Genomic DNA, 25,723 nt, shown 5'->3' on the forward strand with positions numbered 1-25,723 from the left:
GTCCATTAATTCTGGGTTGGACATGGCTTTATACGTCAGGCACAGATCGCCTCTGAACAGGTGGTATGCCACTGAGTAGAGCTGGAGTTTCTTTAACCGGGCAGCATATGGCATCTGTTTGAGCCCTTTGATCCTCTTGGTGAGGTACTTTTGGGGTCTTTCCAGTTGCTGCAGGTGTCTGGTAAAGTACATCCCAAAAGGGGCATTGTACTCAATTATGGGCCTGATGAGGGATGAGTAAAGAGGCACGATGACCTCCCCTGATCTAGATGTGAATCCCTTCATGATTAGGTGGGCTATATAAAATGTTTTTCTAACCACTTTGGCCACGTGGTTGTCAAATGAGAGATTGCTATCAACTTGGGTCCCCAGGTCCCTAATTACTTCTTCTGTACTTAATGGATTACCACCTATGTGGTAATTTGTGGCACTTTGTTCTTGCCAAAGGGATGACTATACACTTTTGGCATTTAGCTTGAGGCCATGGCTCTGGCACCAGTTGTCTGTTTCTATGAGGCCCTTTTGGAGGATGCTTGTGTCGGCTGGAGAGTCGATTATGGCCCAGTTTGCAGTCATCTGCGAACTTGGTCAGCCACAGTCCTTCCGTGTTGGCCTGTACCTCCGAGAAATATATACCGAACAAGAGAGGTCCCAGGACTGAGCCTTGTGGGACACCACTTGTAACTGGTTTGGAGTCTGACATGGCTCCAGCAATTCTAACCATGTGGGTTCTGTCCTTGAGCCAGTTTGCAATCCATCTAGTGACATAGGGGTTTATATTTAAGCTGGTGAGCTTATCTATAATGCCCGAGTGGGGTATTGTATCAAAGGCTTTTGCGAGGCCCAGGTAGGCTGTGTGGACCACCTTCCCCTCGTCAATGGCCTTGGTGACTGTTTCAAAGAAATCAACCAAGTTTAAGAGGGAGGATCTGCCCTTAACAAAGCCGAACTGGGTAGGATCCAGTGTCTGTAGGTCCCCAATATCTTTATTTATGAGGTCTATGATGATCCTTTCCATAGCTTTGCAGACCAAGCTAGTCAGGCTTATGGGGCGATAGTTTCCAGGATCCGTTGAGGCACCATTTATAATCCATTCTGAAGCAAATGAAACAGCAGTAGTCAATTCAGAACAGCTTCCCTTTAGGTTCACTGTTTTTTAGATCCTATAGTATAATTCTTGTTCAATTTACGTACTCTAGCTGTATCAGCATAGTAAGAAGACTTTATGTGTAGTTGTAGTGCCACCAGCCTTATGGACAACAACATAAGTGATTATCAAATAACACAACAACCACATTACACAACTGAATTTACAAAACTAAACATATAAGCTGTGATAGGTTCATAGGTAAGTACTAGGCTAGCTGCCCCTGGAGGCCATTTTAAGCCTAGCCAATTTCCCTTTTTGTGCTCAAAATAACCTATCCCACTTGGTTATAGATTGGCCTTACCCATCCCATGGTCATATATTACACTTAATGACAATAACTGGGATCATACCAATGTAATTTGAGGGGACCCATGCATGGGATAAAGCATGTAGGAGCTGCCTCTGTCCATTAGTAGTACAAGGGGTAGTCCTGGGGGTAAATTTTCTGTTTCCCATCTATAGATCCAAGTTGTACTTGAAAATGGACAGGGATGAATTTTGTTTTATGTGGATGAGGAATCTGTTCCAGAGGAGGGCTATCCTCCACGAGATATACCTGTCCCTGCAAGCCATTCTGTTAATGTTGCAGAAGGGGTTTACATCCCTAGACCGAGTACTCCTGATGCCATTTGACTTGCTGAGGTGCAGTAAATCCTTCAATATTGGATCGGAGGATATCTTGCATGCCAGACACAGGTCACCTCTTAGCAGTCTGTAGGATGCCTAGTATAGTGACAGGGCTTTGAGTTGGTCCATGTAGGATATGTTGTTTAGGCCTTGTATCCTTTTAGTAAGTTATCTCTGAGGATAGTGTTGCTGTGGAACAGACTCCCCATCCACATAAAACAAAGTTCTGTATAAAGGGAACCTAATTTTTTCATAAGTTTTCTTTACTGTTTCTTTTATATAAAGGTCAAAATTCAGGTTTTCATCTAATGTGAATTTGATGTGGGACACCAGTTTGATATTGGTGTTATTACTTAATGTAAAGTTGGAGTTATGTTTTCACTAGTACGTTGATTAGAAGTAAATAGCATTACTTTTGTTTGCTTAGGGTTCAGAAAAAGGTTGTGAGTTAGTTAATCATAATTCAGTAGGGGAGAGAGATTCTTGGGTTAGAATTTGTAGTTCAGGAAAGTATTTTGCAGTGCAGATGAGTGGTGACTCATCTGTGCATTGCATAATGCTAGCATGTTTGCTGTTTGAATGTAGTCTTCTATGTAAATATTAAATAGTAGCAGCCCTGGAATAAATCCTTGGGACCTCCTACAGAGACCGGAAAGAAGGATGAGAAATTGCTTTGCCATTTAACTGCTTGGGATCTATCAGACAGGTAGCTGGTCAACCAGCTGACTGAGCGTGAGACTAGTCCTATGGAGGGTTGTTTCTGAATAAACTTTACATTGGAGATGGTGTCAAATACTTTTGATAATCTAGGAAGATGGCTGAAGTTGGATTACCTAGGCTTCTGTTTTGGTTGATATTAGTTAAAAAGTTAAGTAGAGTTGATGTGGAACTGTGATGAGGCCTAAAGCTGAGCTGTGTGTGGGAAAGGATTTTTTTAGAGACATGTTTGAAAAGTTGGGACTGTATACATTCTTCTAATATTTTAGCAAGGAAGGAGTGATAGTATAGCTATTGGGGAAGGTAGAGAAATTTGTAGCTGTATCCTCTTTGAGAAGAGGGAGGATGTAGGATTTTTTCCACAGTTCTGGAACATAATGCTGTCTTATTAACTGATATATTAGGATGGACATAGGGTATGCTAAAGTGTTGGGGGCTAATTTGATGTACTCACCAGACAAATTGTCTGGAGTAAGGGTGGTAGTTTTTAATTGAAGGTGGAGTTTCTTTATGGTGGTTGAGGTGATAGTTTGGAAGATGAAGCAGGTTGTATGAGTTTTGTTATTTGGAGGATGGTCATACCTCTCAAGCTTTTAGCACAGGAAATCTGGAAAAAGCCAAAATTAATGTGAGGATAAAAGTTCATAAATAGTGACTAATTTTAAATATTGTTCTTATAAACTTAGAAAGTGGCTCGAATAAAGGGTTTTGTGTTACCATGCATTTTCTGAAAGATACGTCTGAAACTCAAATGTATGTCATTATTTAGTTAATTCAATCCTCACTGATTTGCCAGCAAACCATAACTTTTATGAGGAAAAGACCAAAAATACGAGGCAAAAATCTGGACAGTTGACAGGTATGGGGATGGAGTAGTTGTGGTGGGATTGCTATTTATAAGGGAAGTAACTGAATGAAGAAGGAGATGAATTGGGATTCTATGCTATCTGATTGTGAGATAGAGGTAGAAGGTTGGGTGGTTTGACCTGGGTGAAGCATATTGTTGACTCTGAGCCAGAAGACTCTTGGATGATTTTGGTTTGTGTCTTGCATGTTTATACAGGAACATTCTGGTAGTATTTGGACATTAATTTTACTTGGATTTTGGTTACACCTGCTGTCATTATACAGCTGTTAGCTGTGACCATTTGTTCAATGGTCAGATATATATTATCAGTGTCTGTGTAGGCAATGAGATGACTACATAATCTGACTATGGCCCTCTCTGTTGTTGCCCATTCTTTGGGGTCCTTAGACCCCAAGGAATCTATCATTTGTCAGAATGCAATTTTGGTACCTTACTATGTGAAGACAGGAGTACCACAAGAGTGATTCTTTAGTTTTTACTCTTCTTTTTGTTTTGAAGTGAAATGAAAATGTATACTGTTGACTGTCATCTTATATGGACAACTGGCACTGTTATATGAAGGAGATAGACAATACAGCCCACGGTAGACAATATAGCCCACCGAGTTGTACTTGACACATTGTCTAATTGGCCTTACTGCAGCATATTAGTGTTAAATAAAATAAATAAGCTGAAATTATATAACTTACCAAGAAACAGGCAGAAGCAATACAAGCTCTGTGCAAATCAGGATTATGGTGTCTTGTGATCTGATGGTGATATCATCTTCATAGAAGTATCTGGACTTGGCAGTAAACTTTAAGGAGCATACAAACACCACAGCTAAAACTGGGATTACTTTCTATGGGGAAGAGACAATGCTAACACTTGAAACTTACTACACACTAGCATGTAAGTATCGATTTCAGAACTTCTTTATGAATCCGGTGACCTAAAATGACAAGATTAGGAGGCTGTAAATCAACTTACAATGGAAGATTTTGGTCTATAGCTGGGTTTTCAAAAAGCATTCATGACTGTGTTGCTCTGAAAAGTGGGCTGCATGAAATCTGTGTGAACTCCATCCCTTCTTCATCTTAGTACTGTGTGTATTTGACCTGCTTCCTTGAACTATTAGTCTTTGGTAATTTAAGTTTCTAATTTCTATTCCCTGACTAGTTTATATATCCATTATGGCAGTAGATCTACAGGGAATGTTCTGTAATAATAAATCTGAGTTTCGTTATATAATCTTTAGCTTTACTTCTCTGGAATATGGTGTTCCTCCGTATATGTAATATATCATAAGTCTCTAGTATATGTTTATATTAAAAAGACATATATTTGTGTTCATACATATACATGTTTATTTGAAACATCTTGATTTGTGCCAGAGTGTTTCTCCTCAGGTCTACCTCAGAAATGAGCAATGTCAGTCAACAAAATCTAAACAAACAAACAAATCCTTGTACATTTTGTCACTCTCTACGCTAACATCTGCTTCTGTTACATATAACTAACAATGTCTGACTGGCTGCATAATGGAGATGGTATAGAAGATTAGGATCTGGTCTTTTATCAAGTTCAATAAATTCACCTTGAGATCAAATCTTGAAATGTGAATCTTGACATAATAAGATAGGTTATAATTAGAGACATCTGATCAGAATTCTTTGTAGTGAATAGAGCTTAATCTGTATCTATGTACCATAAAAGTTAGAGAACAAAATTTAATAAAGTGGTACTAAGTATTTTATAGTTTCAAAAGCCGTAACGCACTGACTGTTGCCAAGTAGAGAGTAGCCACCAGAGAAGCATTGTGGGAAGCTGCTAAACACTTCATTCGGATTTTTTTTAGTTAAAGAAAAAAATAAAAAAGGTCTGCATAAAGTGTGTAACAGCTTACTGCCACTGTTTTTTGGTGGCCACTGGCCACTGTTAATGCTGTAGCACAAGAACAGAACTCAACAGTAGAGAGGGGTACTTAATAAACACTTGTTAAACTGATTTCTGACACTAAGTACCACATACTTTGATTTACACTATTGTTACTATCTAACTAACATGGTATCACCTTTCTAATCTATTTTTTATGAAACATACATTCAGAAGAAACTTTTTTATTTAAAAGGTTTTCGCAACGTTTCTGATGTTCCTGAATATGAGCTTGTTCTGCTTTATTTTAAAGTAAATGGAAGCTTATTTGGGAATCATATATTCTTGAATAAACAGTGGTATCATCCCTCTATGAGCTTGTTCAAAGGAGAGGAATCACCTCCCTCAGTTATCTTCTATGAGTAACAGATTCCCTCTCACTAAGCCCTTCCTTGTACTGAAACCTGCATTGCATTTTTCATATTACCTGGCATCCATTTCTTCTTTCTGTTTTCTTAGCCTTTCTTCTTCCTTCATTTTCAATATATATTGATTTCGGAGTTCCTCTCTCTGCATTCTGTTATAGAAAAGGAAAAGAGATTACTTCAGAGAATGTCACAGCAATTCTGTATTTTTTCCCCAAAAAATCTCCCCTCTCTCTCTTTCTCAAAGTCTCTACCTATCTGCTGTACATCCTGAAAGGAATATTTTTAAGTGCTAAAAGGTAGTTGTTTAGTAATAGCCAAAACTTAGCAGTTCCTGTTTGCTCTGTACATTTAAGACTTTTAGCTTATAAGCCAATACCTATATAAAGGAACAAAATAGAGCACACAGGATGCATGATTTACAGCTGTGATTCAAAATGCATAGCTGATACAGGATGACATATGGATATGCAGCCATATTCACATACAAGTATATCTACTCATACTTATTGTCTGGACAAGAATTTTGACTGTGTGGCCTCTACTGTGATGTGCTGTAATGACGAAGGCATGATCTTTGAGTACTGGTGCATGTATGATGATGACTGCATAAGCATTTTAAAAGACATGTATTGATAGATCACATGTACCCTCTTCCATATGCCATAGTTTGTTCATTCATTGCTTACAGGTGTGTCATTGATTTGGTGTACTGTATATGGTGTCTGTAGGTGACACAGGAAACTCTGCATTTAGAAGCACTTGTGAGTTGCAATATTCTGCCACAGTTCTGTAAATGACAAAGCAGTGAAGAATGTTTATGTGAGCAGATCATTCTGCTATAGACATGTCTTTGAATCATGCTTATGTTTGGAGGCAGACAGGAACTATTGGCAGGGTTTGGCATGCAGTGATGATAAAGATTTTTAATCCCATCCATACTTCCTGTTTATAGATGTATGTGTAACTTAGCACTAACGACATGCTAACAGAGCAATTATCCTTCACTAGCCACTTGCTGCAGGTTTTTTTTTTTTTATTTTATTTTTTGTGGTAATGTTTGGGCAAAATGCCTATGTTGTAAGTATGAACTGAGATTTACACACACACACACACACACACACACACACATATATATATATATATATATATATATATATATATATATATATATATGGTTCCACTTCGAATCATCGAATGCTCAGAACATCGACGTTCTGATCGAGACCAGAACATCGATGTTCAGAATATCGAAGGTTTAAAGTGGAAGTGCCAGGTAAGTGAAATTGTAGAATTTTGGGTGTGTATGCAGGGCAGCAAGGTGCCCTGCATGTTGTGTGCCATCTGAGTGTTGGCATTGCAGGTAGGGTACAGGAAATCTCCTGTTTAGCGCTACTGCATATAGCAGTAAACGGGAGATTTCCCTTACCCCACTGTAGTGCGATCTCGGAGTTGGAACATTAAAGTAGGGGGGGTGGGGGTGCAATGGGGCAAAGCCCCCCTGCATAAAATAGTTTTTGTAAGTTTTTTGGTTTTTGTGTGGTTCATTTTGAACCTTCAATGTTCTGAACATCGATGTTCTGGTCTCAATGATCAGAACGCCGATGTTCTGAACATTCTATGATTCAACGTGAATATATATATATATATATATATATATATATATATATATATATAAAACACACACATACACTCAAATAGATGCATGTGATATATATATATATATATATATATATATATATATATATATATATATAAAGAGAGAGAGAGAGCTTTATTGTGTATGATCAAACTACTTTAATGTCGAATTGAAAACACAGACAAAAAAAGTTCAAACATACACAATACCGAAAACAAAAAATATCGAATTAAATAATATCGAGAAAAGAAGACTATTTTTGTCTCCCAATATTATCATTAAAACCCTCCATAACACTAATCTCAAATTCATCTGAATAACAGCAGCGTTACTGGAAGGTTTTTATGAACCAAAAATATATACTAGATGTAGATACTTAGTAGGTGCAGGCAGAAAATCCATGCTCCAAAAGACTTCTGATTACAATCTTTATTGTCAAATTAATCAAAAACAAAAATAAAGAAAATAATTGCACCATAAAACGCTTAACTTTTATCACCACATTTTTCATCCTGTAACACTGGACCTCGTCATATGTTTTTCCATTACCCCTTACTTCATTTAAATGCCTATGCCATCCTTAATTAATTATTCAGTTAAAAATCTCACATTATCTCCACCTGAACTTGCTAACCCCAACCAATACCTAAGGCTAAAATATATAATTATATATTAAACAAAAACATTAAATAAAATATTAATAAAAAACTCCCTAAAAATACATTTTCATGCGGATGTTTTGCAATTTTATAAGCAGAAATAAAAGACAGAAAAAAATCCCAATCCCCCCATGCCACACACTCCAGAGATCACAACCTCATTACCGCAATTAACAGAACATGCTAGAGGGAAAGGTTCATCTCCCAAAGACTGTCCATACTCTGGAATAAGCATTCTACTCATGTCAAGCAGAGCACCTCACTGGTCCTATTCAAGAGAAATCTTGATGAGTGGATGGGTAACAGAAAGTTCACTCCAGGGATCATTCCAGTTGCCCTACTGGATATGGGCACTGTGAACTAACATTAGGTGGCATGGTGCCTGGGCAATTTTTTTATTTGGGCTAGGACTGTAAAGGCTACAGGGCCATTAGCCTAGTACATACCTATGAACCTATGAAAGCATGAATAAACATTCATATTATCTTCCCTAATGAGATTACACAACTTTAAGGGATATTTTAAAAATTGTATTGTTAGTAAAATATCACATATTCATATATATAAATTCTGTTTTTTTAAAAAACATATTTGTAAAATTCTAAGACATGTTCATAAAAGCTTTTTAATTATCATTCAGTACAACCCTACAGCCTAGCTGCTGTTAATTTAAGAACAGGGGCTAACAAAATATTTTCATTGAGCCATGGGGAGGAATTAGCTTATAAAATGAATTGCCAATGCAGTTCTCTATATTCTATTCTCTCTTCCCATGGCCCTCCCCGGGATCATGACTAATCTCCTCTAACAGAAAAAAACAAAAATCTAGCTTCCTTACATGTAACTGTGTGTTTATATAGAGCATTGTTGTCATTCTTTGTTCTAATATCATAATAATGTTCATAAACTCTATGCTTTAATGCTCTTTCTGCCTTTCCTATATAAAAAACATACATATCTTGCAGGTGGCCATGTATATTAGTCCCTTACTGTCACAGCATAACTTTTAGCTTGTATTACTGTATCCCTACTAGGTAGATAAACAGCACGCTGAGTAACAACATAAGGGCATTGTACACACTTCCTGCATTTATATGTACCTTTCTTTCTGTTGTTCCTAGTGTGGTTTCTCAAGTTGTATGGCACAGGTATTTTAATGAAGTAAGGGGTAATGGGAAAACGTCTGATAAAGTTTGGTGTTACAGGATGAAAAACGCGGTGATAAAAGTTAAGTGTTTTATGGTGCAATTATTTTATTGTTTTTTGTTTTTGTTTAATTTGGCAATAAAGACTGTAATCAGACGTTTTTGGAGGTTGGATTTTCTGCCTGCAACTACTAAGTATCTACAGCTAGTATATAATTATGGTTAATTGAGTCCATGTGTGGACATCTGGGTTCCACTGTTGTGGTTTTGTTAAGGTTTTTATGAAGGTAAGGTGTAGGGTTAGTGTTGAGGGAGGGGGGCAGCATTAGGGTTAGCACCCAATGCTATTGTGGTTAGGGGCTGGAGTCTATGGCATGGTGGACTGGCATTCACCCTGTGCCCCCCATAACTTTCACTGACTCACCTCAAATACCATGGTGTTGGCAGCCGTGATCTCCTCAACTGTAAATACAACTAAATATATTGAGTTGTAATGTTTATTGTGCATGTACACTGGGCAAGACATGTGAACATTGATACAGTTCTGCTTACCAACATCATACAAGAGATGCTACCATGCTGTCTTACACAGTTATTGAAGCCTTTCCAGATTCATCCAGAAGTGATTCAACTACTTATAATGGTACCTGTACCCACTCACTGTAATTCTTATGGTCTGTAGGAGCAGCTATATAAAGCAGTCCCAAATTTCACAGGAGCTACATGTCTGATTCTCAAAGCAGAATAATTGTAGTAAGCAGGGTGATATCTCCCCACAAATAACAATTTCTCCTTTTTCCATCAGGTGACGGCATCTAGGGCATCTCCTCTTTTTAACATGTTTCTTTGGGTTGAACCTGACTACAACAAGACAATTTTAGGATTTTAAAAGTCACACTGTCAAGCTGAAGATGTCAGGTAACTACACAGAAATGTTTGAGCTTTGTAACACAATGTTCATTGGTGGATATATCTGTCAGCTATAGCTGATGTATCAGACAGGACTGCTTAATGATTTATATATTCAGTTTTTGTGTGATTGCATAACGTACCTAGCATACTGTTGAAACATTTGCTCTGTATATGCAAACACTGATGGAGTACAAACATGCATGGGAATCAAAGCATAGTATCTGAAGACAATATATAGATGCAATATATAAATAAAGGTTATACAGTTGTATATGATATAACTGGGTAAAAACATCATGAGTTAAGTTTATACATATGTGCTATGTCCATTTACTGCCTGGACAAGCTTTTGTGCAGCTGCACAGTAGCAGAATGCCTAACACACTTGCTACCATGAAGAAGCAAAATGTAGTAATCATACACATTATTGTATGTGGATGTACAGTGAAAAAATGCACATATTGTCATCAGATATTAGCACAATCATTTGTGTTAATATGTAATTATTAACCATTGTCCCAATGGAACAGTTCTCCAGACATGAATGAATGAATGTCACTTCCAGCTTGATCAATCTGTAAAAGTGTCTATTGTAGTCTCATATTTCTTGATGTTTTGGTGTTTTCATTCTGCACAGATTGGTTGCAGGCATGGCCATCTACAAAACAAGCAAAAGAATGTCCAATACTGTGCTACAGTTATGTAAAAAAAATTGTATATGCAGATAGCAATATACTGTCACTCACACACATTCCATACTGTGGTGTACACTGCATGTGAAAATACCTTACTATTCATCAGGTGTTCACATCCAGAAATGCATACTGTGTGGACTACAGTGCTACTGCTCCACATTTTGGAGTGTAGTTTAGGAAAGGTTGTATGTGACTGGCTGTTGCTGTAAATGCAAGTGAGCCACAGCTCATTTAAATCTGATTGGCTATAAAATGGTATGCCACGTTTGTTCTTATTCAGAAAGATGTTACTGCAATGGATGACAACATTTGATACATGTGGTATACATGTGGTTTGCAGACATCACTATTGTTTAGATTTCTGGGACTATGACTTTTGTGAAACAGGTTTTTAATTCAATATCTCTGTGGATGTTAGCAATCATGTATATGATACTAAATATTATCCTGTGACTTACAACAAGGCAACATCAGGTATAAGGAAGTGTAATGTCATCTTGCAGAGGAGGAGAATGCTGTTTGGCATGGAAAAAGAAACAAATAATACACTGCTTCTGGGTCATGGCAGTGAGTAACCTTGGTGAGAAGGATATGTGATAGGCTGAGGTATTTACAATGTTAGCATGGTCAGTGGCTACTGTAAGGTGACTTCAGAATATCACAGGCATGTGACTGACATATGGGACATAGCCAAGAAGAGAGCAAGAGAGAGATCTCTGGTCCTTGAATTAAGTGGCTCTGCTGCTATCTTGACATCCATGAGTCTCATAACTAAACAGAGGATGTTCATCGTGTTTCACTGTTGCAACGGCCTGTCTCTGTCTTTTTCTTTGCGTTTTTTCAGTATTCCGGTAGTCAGATGGCTAACCAACGTCATTTCTGGATAATTAAACCGAGAACTGAAATATTTTGAAGCAAATATGTACTGACGACGGATAGTGCACTGATTAAATAAAGCACAAAAGTGACAGCAAGGTACGTCGTAGTCAGGGCCTAGGCAAGGAATACAGTACAAATGAAAATCCTTATGAGGTATTTGCTTCCCACAAGTAATACAATTATTAACTTTTACTGACATCGGTAAGGAGCAAGAAAAAGTTTCCCCAATGGGGTACTTAGCTTTTAGTTGAAGACTTCGGTTCTGAAACTCGAAAACGAAAATTTCCAGAGTCGGCCGACTGGCACTTGCTAACTGCTTCTGCTTCGGGCACCGCGCGGCAAGAAAAACTGATGTAATGGCATCGGCTGCATGTTTTATACCCCTGACGACCTAACGTCATGGAAGAAGGGACAGCAACCGACGCAGGACCCAAGACTTTGTTAATCAGGCCGACTGAGGGCAACCTGCCAGCAGATTACCCAAATGTAATGACTGCAACAGTGAATACACTCGAACATCTACATTTATGGCAAGTGTACACAACTGTACTTTTGTTCTCTTTCTTCTGAAAGGTTTCTCTGCATGGTATAGATGGTAGATACAATACTGATATGCCACAGTGCTCAGATATGTACACATTTGTACGATGTTATACATGATACTTATGTGTACATACAGTTTACACTGCAGATATTCTGCCACAGGGTGTAAGGAATGACACAGCCCTGATGCAGGCAGGTATTGGAAGTGCTACTTTCAAAGAACAGCATACACAGATGGGTGCTGGAGTATCATGTGAGACAGTATCTCTTAATTGCACATTATATTAAATGCTAATCAGTAAATGTTCATGATTTTTTGCACAGAAGTACACATTTGTTACAGTTCAGTGAAGAATAATCAGTCAATGGATCATTCAGTCAGAACAAAAATAAGAGATGCCTAGCGTTATAATGGTTCAGTTAATATCATGATATGAAAATGAACTTGTGTGGCAGTTGAGGACAGTGAGATGCTACATGAACAACAAACCACTATGATGCCACTCAAGCAGAATGCTGGTGAGGTTTGTTATAAGGTATCAGAGATTGTAGGTCAAATGGGTCAACTAGGGGAAATGCTTTACTGTGGCCAGTTGACCTGTTTTATAGATCACGATTCCTTTCAGGTTACACTGTAACAGTGACTGCAATTTGTTGAGACCATTTGGAAGTATAAGATATGAAAATTAAAACATAAGAATACTTTTCCTGCTGTGTTAAATGTGTTTTTGCCTGATGGAATCTTAACATTTGCTAAAGCAGATGAGGAGAAAATCAAGTTAAAAGAATTGCCAATGCATTTGTCTTATGAGGCAGATGAGATGGACTATGTATGTATGTCTGTACTGCTAATTACGCTAAAGGTGTGAGCTTGGTGGAGGTGGAAGATGAATGTGGGATCATGGTGAACAGAACAGAAAAGGAAGACTGTTTCTGAGTAATGAAGCTCAAAGTGTGATGGTTTGAGAGGCCTGAGTATCTCTACCTGAAGCTGCATGAACTAGTTGAAAACAAACAGATGTTTATTACGAAGTCTGTGAGATGACAAATCTTTAATGTTGAGCATGTCAAACCAGATAGGTCTGTGGAATATGAGTGGTGGTACATCATAGTAAATGTACACTGGAACTATGAACACATTTTTAAATGGATAAAAAGAAAAAAGTTACTGTTATGAATGAGCATTTCAACGATACTGACCTAGATACAAAAGACATAAGAATTTAGTATAGACTACAGTTTTAAAGGTCGAATGTGTACTATAAAGTACTAGATAGTATTTTACTAGATTTAATAAGAATCAGTACATGAAAAAGACTGGATATCATTTACAGCTACTATTAAAGAAATCCCAATCCCTACGAGCTACACGCTCTAGGGACCTAAACCTTGTCACCACAATAAACAGATCATGCTGGAGGGATAGATTCCTGTCCCAGAGACTTCCCATACTCTGGAACAGACTACCTATCTATGCCAAACAGAGCTCCTCATTAGCACTCTTCAAGAAAAATCTTGATGATTGGATGGGAAATGGGAAATTCACCCCGGGGTCACTTCTGTGGCTCTGCTCGACAGGGGCACAGGAAAATAAATTTCTTGGGTGGCGAAAGCCAGGGTACATTTTTTGGCTAGGCTTGTATGGGCCCTATGGCCGATAGCCTAGTACCTACCTATGAACCTATAAAGGGGGACTTAAACTGCATATTTATGTAATGTAATGACATAATACTGTTATGAACATGCACTTGTATGATGATGCTTTTTTAAATTCATAACAATAAAATTAGAAGAAATGGTAATGGTAGAAAAATAAACAGAATTAGACATTATGTTACTCAGTTCACTGTCATAGTTTAACATTTCTAACAATATTGAAGTCATGGTATAGGCTGCTAATTAGAAGAATAGTGCTTGAAAGTAGGGATGTGGCCCAATAGGTTTACTATCATGTGTCTGAATGGCAGTCAGTTGAGTGTGACATTGTCGAACGGCAGTTTTCCAATGGGCAGAATACCAAACCAGAAAACATCAACTACACTACAGCGAATGGATAGTGTAGTTTGAGTATCCGAGTTCAGCATTCTGAGTGGGGATCGCTATTCAGTGAGGAAGAGGGAAATAACCCACTTCCTCACTGTAGTACGATCTCGGAGTTGATATATATTATTTGCAGGGGGTGTGGGCAGTGCAGGGGTGCTTGCTCCCCTGCAAAATAGTGACAGAAATGTACTGTTGACTGAGAGTGTAACGGTACTTTAAGGTGCGTAGTATGGGTGAGTGACGTCACCTCCTACTCTGTCAAATACATCGAACTACGGATATTGATGTATGCATTTTTGCACTGACTGCTCTTTAATTAATACAAATTCAGCATTTGGGGTTGACATTATGATTGGTCGACTGATGCAGTTTTGTACTTTCAATAGTAAATCGTCCCAATATACTCTGAATGGAATCATACCTTAATTCTCTTTATTTATTACCAGAGCAGCATTTGTTATAAGTAATCTGTTGTTAAAATAAAGTAAAAGTACTGTTTTATCTGTCAACAATACACATGTATGTAGCTGATGTATTTTAGCTGCCAAAATTCTCTATTGCTATTTTTATTGAAATGTATCTGTATTGCTATTTTTATTGCATTGTATATCTTTGGAGCTTTTCTCCCCGGGCCTCCGCTGAAAAAGGGCAATAGCTCAGTAGGACACTCCCGGTCAACAAATGTAAAATAAAATAAATAAATAGTTTTCTTATGTTAATTATTATATGAATAGGGCAGTAGAGCCTTCATTTTATTTTGAGTAAGAGGAGCCTCTATCATAAGTAGATTTTTTTTTTTTTTGTATAAACTGTAAATAGTTGGTTTATATTATATGAAGATTAGCCTGGAAATCCAGTTACACTGGTAAACTGAAAGTTTTGCTTTTAGGTAGATAAACTAATAGACAGTATATAGTGCATTTAATTTGAATTACATTTTAATGACTCAATACATTTTTTGATATGCTGTTACAATAGCCATCAGATTAACATATTTCTAAAATATCGGTTGCAAGCTACAAGTAATGCTTCAGATTGTGGCAAAAAAAGATTGCAAAATAAAACATATTTTTAATTATTTTGGGATGGAACAGCCTTCAAAATAAATAAGGAAAATGTACTTGATCTTATAACCTGTTAAATTTAACTTGTAAAAAAAGAGTTATAGGTTCATAGGTAGGTACTAGGCTATCTGCTTTTCTGGACCATTTTAAGCCAAGCTAATCTCCCTTTTTGTACTCAAAATAACCTGTCCCATTTGGTTATAGATTGGCCTTACATATCCCATGGTCGATAATTATATATTACTCCTAATGAGAATAACTAGGATCATGCCATAGATAATTTGGGGGGACCCATGCATAAAATAAAGCATTTAGGAGCTACCTCTCTCCATTATTATTACAGGGGTTAGTCCTGGGGTAAACTTTGATTTATGTCGATGGTGAGTCTGTTCTACATCATTGTGATGTGTTATGATCAGTTATGATGTGTGACCAGCATTAGGACATAGATTATAGAGTTTTAAACAGTATAAAATAAGCTTTAAATTCTTTTAAGTGTTTGCCGGTGCTTGTTATTATATAATTATTGGTTTAATTTATGTGCATTTTAGATTGTGTATTTGTGTGTGTGTCTCTGTGTGTATAACATACCTCTCAACCTGAAAACATCAAAAATCTGGACATTATGCCCATGAAAACTAGGTACAAATCTTTACGCTGATTAACATAACATTTGCATACATAAATATGATCATGAAACACAAAATAAGCAGGACAACAATAGTGTTTTACTTATATTAATATCTGAACTTGTACAAAACTAAAATACAATTTTCTTTAATAAAAATAAATTTAACTGTGTGTCCTGAACTATGATGACACAGTCCTGTTCCTAAAAAAATACATATAACATCCTGTATACTGTATACACAAATAAAAAAAATGAATTGAAATTTAGGGCCCTACTCACAACACAGGTTTACTCACCATTAAAGCAACAGGCTTAGCTACAAAACATGTTTGCTCATTCTGCTCATACAAAAAATGGGAAAATTAGAACCCCCCTCCCCAAATAAATAAAAACAAATGTCACATAAAAGCTCTTATCCCAACAAAACAATCAAGTTAGGACATCATAGCCCAACCTCTCAAACTTTTTCTTCCCAGAAAAACAGGAAACTTCTCAAATTAGAGACTTTTTTTTTTAAACAAGGGAAGTATATAACTTAGGGTGATGGTTAAAAAGAGAGAGAGAGACAGAGTACATGAATTAACTTTTTTCTGAAGTAAAAGAATCTCTAACTGAGAAACTAATAATTATTACTGACTGTAATCCATCACCATGTCTTACAAAATCTGATTTTAGGAGATGCTAAAATTACAAAAATGAGAGGTGCAGTCCAAGTTTAATGTGACCTAAACTGTCAGCATTAAGTTTTCTTGTTACAGGCATTGAGGCAACATTAAAAAGCAAGTGACACAGACAGCTTCTGTCCACCTGCACTGCTTGGCCGTGTCGAGTTTAGATGACAGTTCTGTCCTTACTGGTCAGTTTTTGGCTCTTTTCTCACAGAAGGCCATACATAAGTCCAAAGCAGCTTTATAACACATGCTAAAAACTCACCCATCCCCAACCACCACACATTTGGTGTTTTTCAGGTTCAGTTATTTATCAACCTCCAGTTGACATTCTTATACTACTGCCTGGCACAGTTAAACGGAAGGGATTAAAGGTACACATCAGTGAAGATTCACTATTTTTTGGTCTTCCCTTCTTCACAAGAATGTTTTACAGACAGCCACTACCCCATTCCTGAGGGGAGAAAACTTTAAAAAAAAAAATGATTGAAGGGTATATTAGTGTTTCAGATATTACAGGAAGGTTTCAAAACAGAACAAAATTGCCTGAGGTCGAGAGGAATACTTTCTAGCTAAGGATACTTTGCAGACCGGTGTGACATTATGTCTTATTTTAATCATGCCACTCCCAAAATGTTTGATTTTTCTATTAAAATAACTGACAATTACAAGTCAGTTAATAGTTTCAGACAATGCATGTTTTATATTTGTCACTGCTTATAAAGTACAGGTTGAACTCTTTTAAGTGAGTTACAGTAATATTTAATAACAGTGCCTGTCTGATTTGGGGCCCTTGTCTCTGCCCCATTATTTTTGTCTCTGCCCAGATTACTTGAGGAAAGAGAATGGAGTTGGGAGAAGTATGACTGAAGATAATAAACTGTCAGTCATGGGGCTTCACGGAACAGCTTCTGCAGAGCTGCACTAGACATGAAGTGGTGTGGCATCACTCAAGTGAAATATAACAGAAAAGTTCCCATTCCAGACATACATACATACATACATACATACATACATACATGAGTTTGCAGCCCCACGTCCTGTTACAGCTGCCGAACACATGGACATACACAAAGCTAGACATCAACTTTAGCATGGTCCTAAAGTTTTTTTTTAAATATATAAAATGTTTAAGAAAATATAAGAAAGGTTGGTTCTACAATAACTCTTATTACTAGTAGGAAGCCCTTATCACAGCGCAAACAAAAAAAATCTACTTTAAGCCATCCCTTTTTCTTCAGAATACATTTTAGGAGAAATAAAGCAAAATTTGAGCCCAAATGAGGGATAGTTGAGAAATATTGCAGTAACCCATACCATCACAATACCTATAAAGTACAAAATATTATAACTGCCACGCTAACTAGGAGCATATTCAGAAACATTTGCAATATTATGCACTCAGTTGCAGTGACTTACTAAACAGGGAATGCAGCTTAATGTCTACATCTTTCAATAAAACAATACACTTTCCAGGCGCCTAAATCAAGATACGTGAAACAAACCAGCATTCATCAATTTACATGACTGCAGACCTCCACAAGACGACTGATATGTATTCCTTGTTTGTTGTATGTAAAGTGTGCAATTTTAAATTCCCGTGCACATCATCACTGGCTGTTCTGCTTCTATGGTTTACACAAATTACATAACACACTTAATGAAAGTGTGACTTCCCTTCCCTTATAACTAAGAAATATTAACTAAACAGAGTTATAGCTAGGGCATGTAACTGTGCTACAGCTCTTGACAGATGCTTTTATTCTTTAATGTTCAACAAGATACATTTATATTCTTCTAATAGCAAGCACCAAGTCTTGTGCTAACATGCTCCTTCATGGTTATTGGAATACTTTTTTTCTGAACTTGTGAATGGCTTAGCATCTTCAGTAGATGCTCTATTTTTTACATTTTCCAGACCACGTCCTGAGGCCAGAGAGCAGATTATTCCTAAGGAAGAGATTGCACTCACTGAATCTCATCACTGTAGAAGGGAGTCGAGATATGAACCAATTCTACAGGTGCTGAACTTTCAAAACAACAAACTTTAAATCTGACAACTACAGGGCAACTTGTAACTTCAGTGTATAATATGAATGTTCCATAAGACTTTTATGGGTGGATAAAGCATTAATAAATTAAAAAAAAATGAGATTTGAAGGGGCCACTCAGGAATTTGTGGCACCCCATTATTTTAGCCCTAAAACCAGGAAATTCCAAGGTAATTGGAATGGTTGAGAGGAATGGTGTATATGTATGTATGTATATATACAGATATATAAATAGACATATGTGCATGCATGCGTGTGTGTTGTAGACAACTCATTGAAAGATCATTTCAGTGAAAATGAACTCAGTCAGGTCCAAACGGCAGGAAGCCTATTTCAATGAAAGACAATTAAATCAAGTTCAAAATAAATCATACGATGTAGGAACGCTCTGGCTGGCGTTTCTCAATTCTGTTAAACAATGAAATTCAATGTAAAATACAAGGTCCAACAGCGTTTCTCAGTTCTATTCAACAATAAAACCCAGTATGGAATACAAAATCCAACGACTGTAAAGAGTAAAACAGGAACGTTCTTTATTCAGTTAGCGCTTTCACCCCAACAGGGCTTCCTCAGACTGTACATAAAATTAAAATCGCACAGTCCTTATATACTTGTTCCATCAATCAATAAAAAGAATCAATTAATCAATTAAAAAAAAAAAAAAAAAAAAAAAAAATCATCATAGTATCAATTGTAAGGCATTTTCCTTATATAATATGCGGTTACAAATGAAAAGTGTAATAATTCCTTATATGAAGTGTAATAATTCCTTATCTTGAATAATTTTCAAGTGTGTAAAAACCTTTATATATACTTAATAGTGGATAAATATGCATAAAAACTTTAAAAATATCACATAGTACATGTTATTTCAGTCTCCAGTACTAACACATGTCATTTACCATCTAACCACTAGATGGTACTATAACACATAGATGCTAGTATTACATATACATCCCTAGATATAATGTAGTACATGAAACAAATAAATAAAAAGACAAAAATCCATGTTAATATTTCAGTCACAATTATAAGACATATATTTGTAAGAGATATATATATATATTTAAAATCAAAATCTATTCAAATTTTCTATATATGTCTTCAGATTTTTTATGTATATAAATTTTTTTTTTACTAGCTGTTAAACTGAGCACATTAAAGATCCAACTAATACTTGTAATTCATAATAATATAACTAAATTACTTCATCATAAATACACATATTTCTCTAAGTATAAGTCCTACAAGTTAAAAGGCTGTACTACCTGCAAGACCATTAACGCTGCCAGCATAAATAGTATAAATGGAAGAATGGTACTTGGGATTAAAGGCTAATGCTTTAACCCTCTTCCAGGTCTCCTTTTCTTTAAAATAGGATGTATGCTGACTTTATCATTTAGACCAGGGGGATGATCGGCCTTACATCTAATAATCCATTTAGTCTCCATTTCCAATGTCAGCGTTTCTAGATCCCCACCCCTAGGGTTATGATTAATAGTTTGTAAGACAAAAAAGCTAAATTTGTGTGTCTTGCCCTTAGTTTTGTAATGTTTAGCTAGGGCATTCCGCTCATCACCTACCCTCATACTATAATCATGCTCCCTAATCCTTTCTCTTAGCTGTCTATTGGTTTTTTCAATATAAAAAGCTGTATAGGAGCAACACTGGGCTAAATAAATAACATTCTCTGTCCTACAAGTAGTGCCAGTGAGAAAATTAAAAGTTCTGCCGGAAAGCGGAGGCCTAAAGACAGTGTCAGTATTTATAAAACCACACTGATTACAGTTATGACAGGGGGTGGTATTAGTGAGATGTATATTCTGCTCATTCCGAGTCTTATGACATAGAATTCTTTTAAAGTTTAGCTTGTTTTTGTAGCAAAACCTAGGTCTCCCACCTACCAATCTGCTAATATCAGTTTCTAGTTATAAAACATGCCAATGTTTCTCAATAATAGTTCTAACGTCATATATATCACTTGTATAAAATAATGGTATACTGACAGATAAATCTCTGTGTTCTATCATTTTTACATCACAAACATCATGTGCTCCTATATCAATTAGGCTAGAAAAGTAGGGTCTAGCTCTTGTATCTCTCATTCCTTGAACATCCAATATAGTTTGGTCAACTTGTCTTTCGTTGTAATGTCTGTCCAATAATCTGGATTTTAATTCTATTACTTCTTCTCTAAACCCAACATCCATAGGATTGAGTCTTGAGGCTCTCATAATCTGACCTTTAATAACATTGTCAAATATATGTTTGGGATGCATGCTGGTTCTATGCAATAATGTATTCCTAAAACACTCCTTTCTGTGTACTGACGTATTAACAATGCCATTAGATAGTTTCATGATATTAACATCCAAAAAAGAGACAAAAATCTTGGAATAATTCATGGTAAAACTCAAAAAGTCAGTAAGTCTATTAATTTCTTTCTCAAATTCAAGTAATAAAGATTCACTACCCTTCCAAACCAGAAAGAGGTCATCCACAAACCTCTTGTAAAACGAGACATATTGTTGGAATAACGTGGAAGGGAACAAGCTTTCTTTCTCCCATTCAGCTAAAACAATGTTGGCGTAGCTGTTGGCACAGGAGGTGCCCATAGCTACGCCATCATTTTGTATGTACATGTTGTCCTCAAAATAAAAGATGTTGTTTTCCAAAACAATTTCTAAAAATAATGCCAAAAGTTCTATAAACTGAATGTCCATGTCCGTATACTTCTTGAGGTAATTCTGTACATTTTCTATGCCTACAGTGTTAGGTATTACTGTAAACAAACTTTTTATATCTAGTGTGACTAGAAAATATTCTGTATCATCATCTAAATCAGATAGATAATCATATAAATCTAACAGAAATTGCTTACTATCTTTTAAAATATTCGAATTTGCTTCTACTACTGTTCTCAAATGATATTCCACAAATAAGGAAAATGGTTCTGTTAACCAACCCCGACCAGAGACAATAGGCCTCATCGGGGGGTTTTCCAGGCCCTTATGAACTTTAGGAAGGCCCTTAAAGATGGGAATTAAGGGATGATTTACCTTCAAAAACTTATAAAAGTCCTTTTTTATTAAGTTACTTCTATACAAATCATCTATGGTATCATATACTCTGAATATTTTCATTATTACTTCATTGATGTCCAACCTAGTGTATGAACCATCACTATTCAACAGCATATTCATATTGTTTAAGTAATGTTCAGAATCCATTATAATAATGGGTCCACCTTTATCAGCCGGTACTATCATAATGTTATTGTCCTTTTTCAAATCTTGCAAAGCTTTCCTTTGTGCATATGTTAGGTTGTTCTTTTTCTTTTTCCATTTATCATTAGAATAATATGCATACAAATCTTTTTCAACTAGCTTAGAAAAAGTATCTAATGTGGGATGCAACATGGGTATATATGTACTAGCTGGTTTAAAGACATCTATCACTCTATCTTTGTCATTCTGTCCAAAATCAAGTTTCAATTGTACATTCCTGACAAACATTTTCATATCGATGATAGAATCAGTTAAATCACTGGTTTTACTAGGTATAAAAGAAAGACCCTTGTTTAAAACTTGTTCTTCATGTAAAGTAAGTTCTCTTTTAGATAAATTAATAACTAAGGATTTTTCTTTGCCCACATCTTCTTCAAAGTAGGTCCTACCTGTTCTACTTCTGTCATTTTCCATTTCTATATATATTTAAAATCAAAATCTATTCAAATTTTCTATATATGTCTTCAGATTTTTTATGTATATAAAAAATTTTTTTACTAGCTGTTAAACTGAGCACATTAAAGATCCAACTAATACTTGTAATTCATAATAATATAACTAAATTACTTCATCATAAATACACATATTTCTCTAAGTATAAGTCCTACAAGTTAAAAGGCTGTACTACCTGCAAGACCATTAACGCTGCCAGCATAAATAGTATAAATGGAAGAATGGTACTTGGGATTAAAGGCTAATGCTTTAACCCTCTTCCAGGTCTCCTTTTATCTAAAAGCTATCCCTCTAGACTGTTTAATGGCCAGTTGTGTATGTTTTATGATAGAAAAGATGAAGACAGATGGTTCTAATAGCCGGTCATGCTATATTTGCTTGAAATGCATCATATTTTAAAAAGAAGCCTGACAACAAGTTAAATAAATTGATTCAGATATTTGCCTTATCTTTTCTGGATCTTTTGATGAGTGGACTGGGCACACTGAAGAATGGAAGAGGAATGACCAGCTGAACAAAGGAAATAAATGCTGTGAATGTGATTTACATCAGAAGTTGTCATCTATGAATGGTTTATTTAATAGAGTGTCAAGTCAGTAAAGTATAACTGGAGCAAGTGATGATCTCAAGGACATCATATCAAAGACAGGATGTAATTAATTTAACGGGTGATGAGCAGGAGTTAGGGAGATGTACTGAGAGTTCACACAACATAGAGAAGAGGTAGGGTAAACAGAGAGACTTTATGAAGAAGGGGAATATGGGAGGGAACAACTGGAGGAATAAGTTGTGTTTTCCAATATTATACTGTCATACAGCACTAGGTTGAGCATAATTGCTTACTAACCAACTGAGGGTCTAATGAAAGGTTATGAGGAAACACTGGAATTATCCAAATGATCTGAGCTTAGGAGTAAGACTTAATAAGAAGATTTAGTAAGTAGGATGGTTATGGGCAAGGAATCTGGATTTTTTAAAATATATATACATATATATCTGAATTGAGAACTGGGTGAAGAGAAAATGAGCATTAAACTTCATTACATGAAAATGATGATTATTTGATTATAAAGTGTTCACAAAACAAGATGTATCCAGTTCATACTTTAAGGAGAAGATTATAATAGTATTGCAATTCAGTACATAGTTAAAAAGCTGACAGGTGAATGCCTTATATGAAGGCCATTATATAGAAGAAGGTATAAAGGTTAACAGCATCATGGTATATAAGATTAGATTTATTTACACATTATCTATAAGTAAAATTATAGGACTGAAGTTATACAGGTAACAATGATAGTAATTTATTTTTATTAAGTTAAACAAATTCCACCAAGACAATCTGTAGACACATATCATTTAGATCATAATTTCTAATGGCAGTCCCTTTAGGCTGAAAAATCTCATAGAATCAAGTCAACATTATTGTAATTTTCTTTATTAATTTAGCTTTCCATGTTAAAAAAATATAAATATAAGGAAAGATAAATGAATAAATAATAAAGAAAATTACAATAAACATGACTTGATTCTCTGAGATTTTTCAAACTGAGGTGACTGTCACTAAAAATTATGTTTTCTAAAGCCAAAGTTGTAGGTCCACTGACTCTGGTAGGCCAAAACAATCTATCTATATAACGTTTACATTCCAAGAAGGAGATTTTAGATGAACCTGTGGTATGAAGTACAAAATATCTAGAAGACAGGTATAATGACTTTGGAATTTCAAAGTGGGGTAGTGGCTCCTATTTTTGAAAAGAAGGACAAGAGGTGTATTCCAATTAGAAAGCAGTCATGCTCCTTACCTTCCCTGGGAATGTCTATGTCAAGGTGAACAGACTGAAGATGTCATCCTAAAATCAAGCCTCTGATTCAGGGGAGTAATGGAGAGTCTCTCCTGGCTGTTGAACAGTGGATCAGTTGTCTGCCCTTTCACAGATGCTGGCAGGGTCATAGAAGTGTGTTAGCACTGTTTTTATGTATTTTGTGAGGCATATAATGAGACACCCTGAAATGTCTTTTAGGATACTCCACAGCAGAATGATGTACAAGCACCACTATTACATGTCATACAGTTCCTATATTTGTGGACTGAGAATTATATCTCTGTTCTTGGCATTAAGTCAAATATGTTGTGGTGGATGCAGAACTCCAGTAAGAATGTGTCTTTTCTCCCTTCCTGTTTCAGATTTTCATGGGCAAGCTATCAATTTTCGGCCATGGCCTGGATGATCTCTTGTTTGGGAATATCAAGGATACATTTTCTTTGTTTACAAATTGTATACTATTAGTTGTTGTTGTTGTGTCTTTCGGCTTTTCCCGGTTAGGGGTCGCCACAGCGGAGCTCTGGTCCGCTAATGATTGGTAGTTGATTTTTACGTGCCGAGTTACCAGCCCTGATGCACAACCTTCAACGAAGGTACTCCCATTCATGCATGTCTCCACACAGAAGACGCTCAATTAGTCTTAAGTGAATATGAACTTTGTTGTGCACTGGAGTGGTTTACTACTGAGTGTGAAGCGACTGGGATAAAAATCACCACCTCCATATCAGAGATCATGGTTCTATTCTGGAATGAGTGGACTGTTCTCTGCTAATGACTGGGGAAACAGGCTAACTCAGATGGAGGTGTTTAAATCCCTAGGGATCCTGTTGAAAAGTGAGGGTAGAGGGACCAGGACTTTACCAGTGGATGGGTACAAAGAACACTGCAGACATTTTACTAGACCTGGTGGTAAAGTGAGAACTGTATCAAACAATGAAGCTATCAGTTTACAAGTCAGTGTATGTCCTCATTCTCAGCTATTGTCATAAGCACTGGACAATGACTGACATGATGGATAACAACCTCCCAGTAATTTTAAAAGTCTGAAATTTCCTATAACATGGCAGGGGGCACATTGTAAGGAACTCATCCTGGTACCTCCCATGGGTGGTGTGCCAGACATGGCTCATTATATGGAAGCCCAGAGAAAATGCAGGCTACAATGGCTTATATCTCTTAACTTTCCTGAGAATGCTTATGGCCCCAAAGTATAAGCTGGAGAGTGGCATAAGAGATGGGGAAATCTGGTCCACCCTGCTCAGCTTGCTATCACTGTGACCTTCACCAAGACAAGCAATTTAGAAATGGATGGATGGATGGATGGGAACATCTTATAGTTGGATCTAATGATATGATGAGGTTAAGCTGATGTGTTTGGTGAGATAGTCCTTAACTGAAAAGGATAGCAATTCTGAATGGTGCAGATGGTGTGTGTGGTCTAAAATGTTGTTAATGAGGAATAAAAATAGAAGGATCAATATAATTATTCTGGACCCATTAAGAAAATCTCATCTATTCACACAGGTACAGTTTGGTGGTTGAAGGTCTTTCCAGTTTGCTTGGTGAAAACCTGAAAGGATAAAGATA

The 25,723-nt window shown here is 36.3% G+C and overlaps 1 protein-coding gene across 1 annotated transcript in view; it reads right to left on the minus strand.

Annotated features, from left to right (window-relative positions):
• LOC122787678 overlaps positions 1–25,723 on the minus strand; it is a 970,705-nt gene that overhangs the window by 302,857 nt on the left and 642,125 nt on the right. Inside the window, exon 12 of the mRNA XM_044054524.1 lies at positions 5,704–5,793. Within this exon, the coding sequence (XP_043910459.1) occupies positions 5,704–5,793 (90 nt within the window). The remainder of the gene's footprint in view (positions 1–5,703; positions 5,794–25,723) is intronic.

The sequence above is a fragment of the Protopterus annectens genome, chromosome 13.part0 (genome assembly GCF_019279795.1).
Source record: "Protopterus annectens isolate FY-2018-M chromosome 13.part0, PAN1.0, whole genome shotgun sequence".
Classification (NCBI taxonomy): domain Eukaryota; kingdom Metazoa; phylum Chordata; order Ceratodontiformes; family Protopteridae; genus Protopterus; species Protopterus annectens.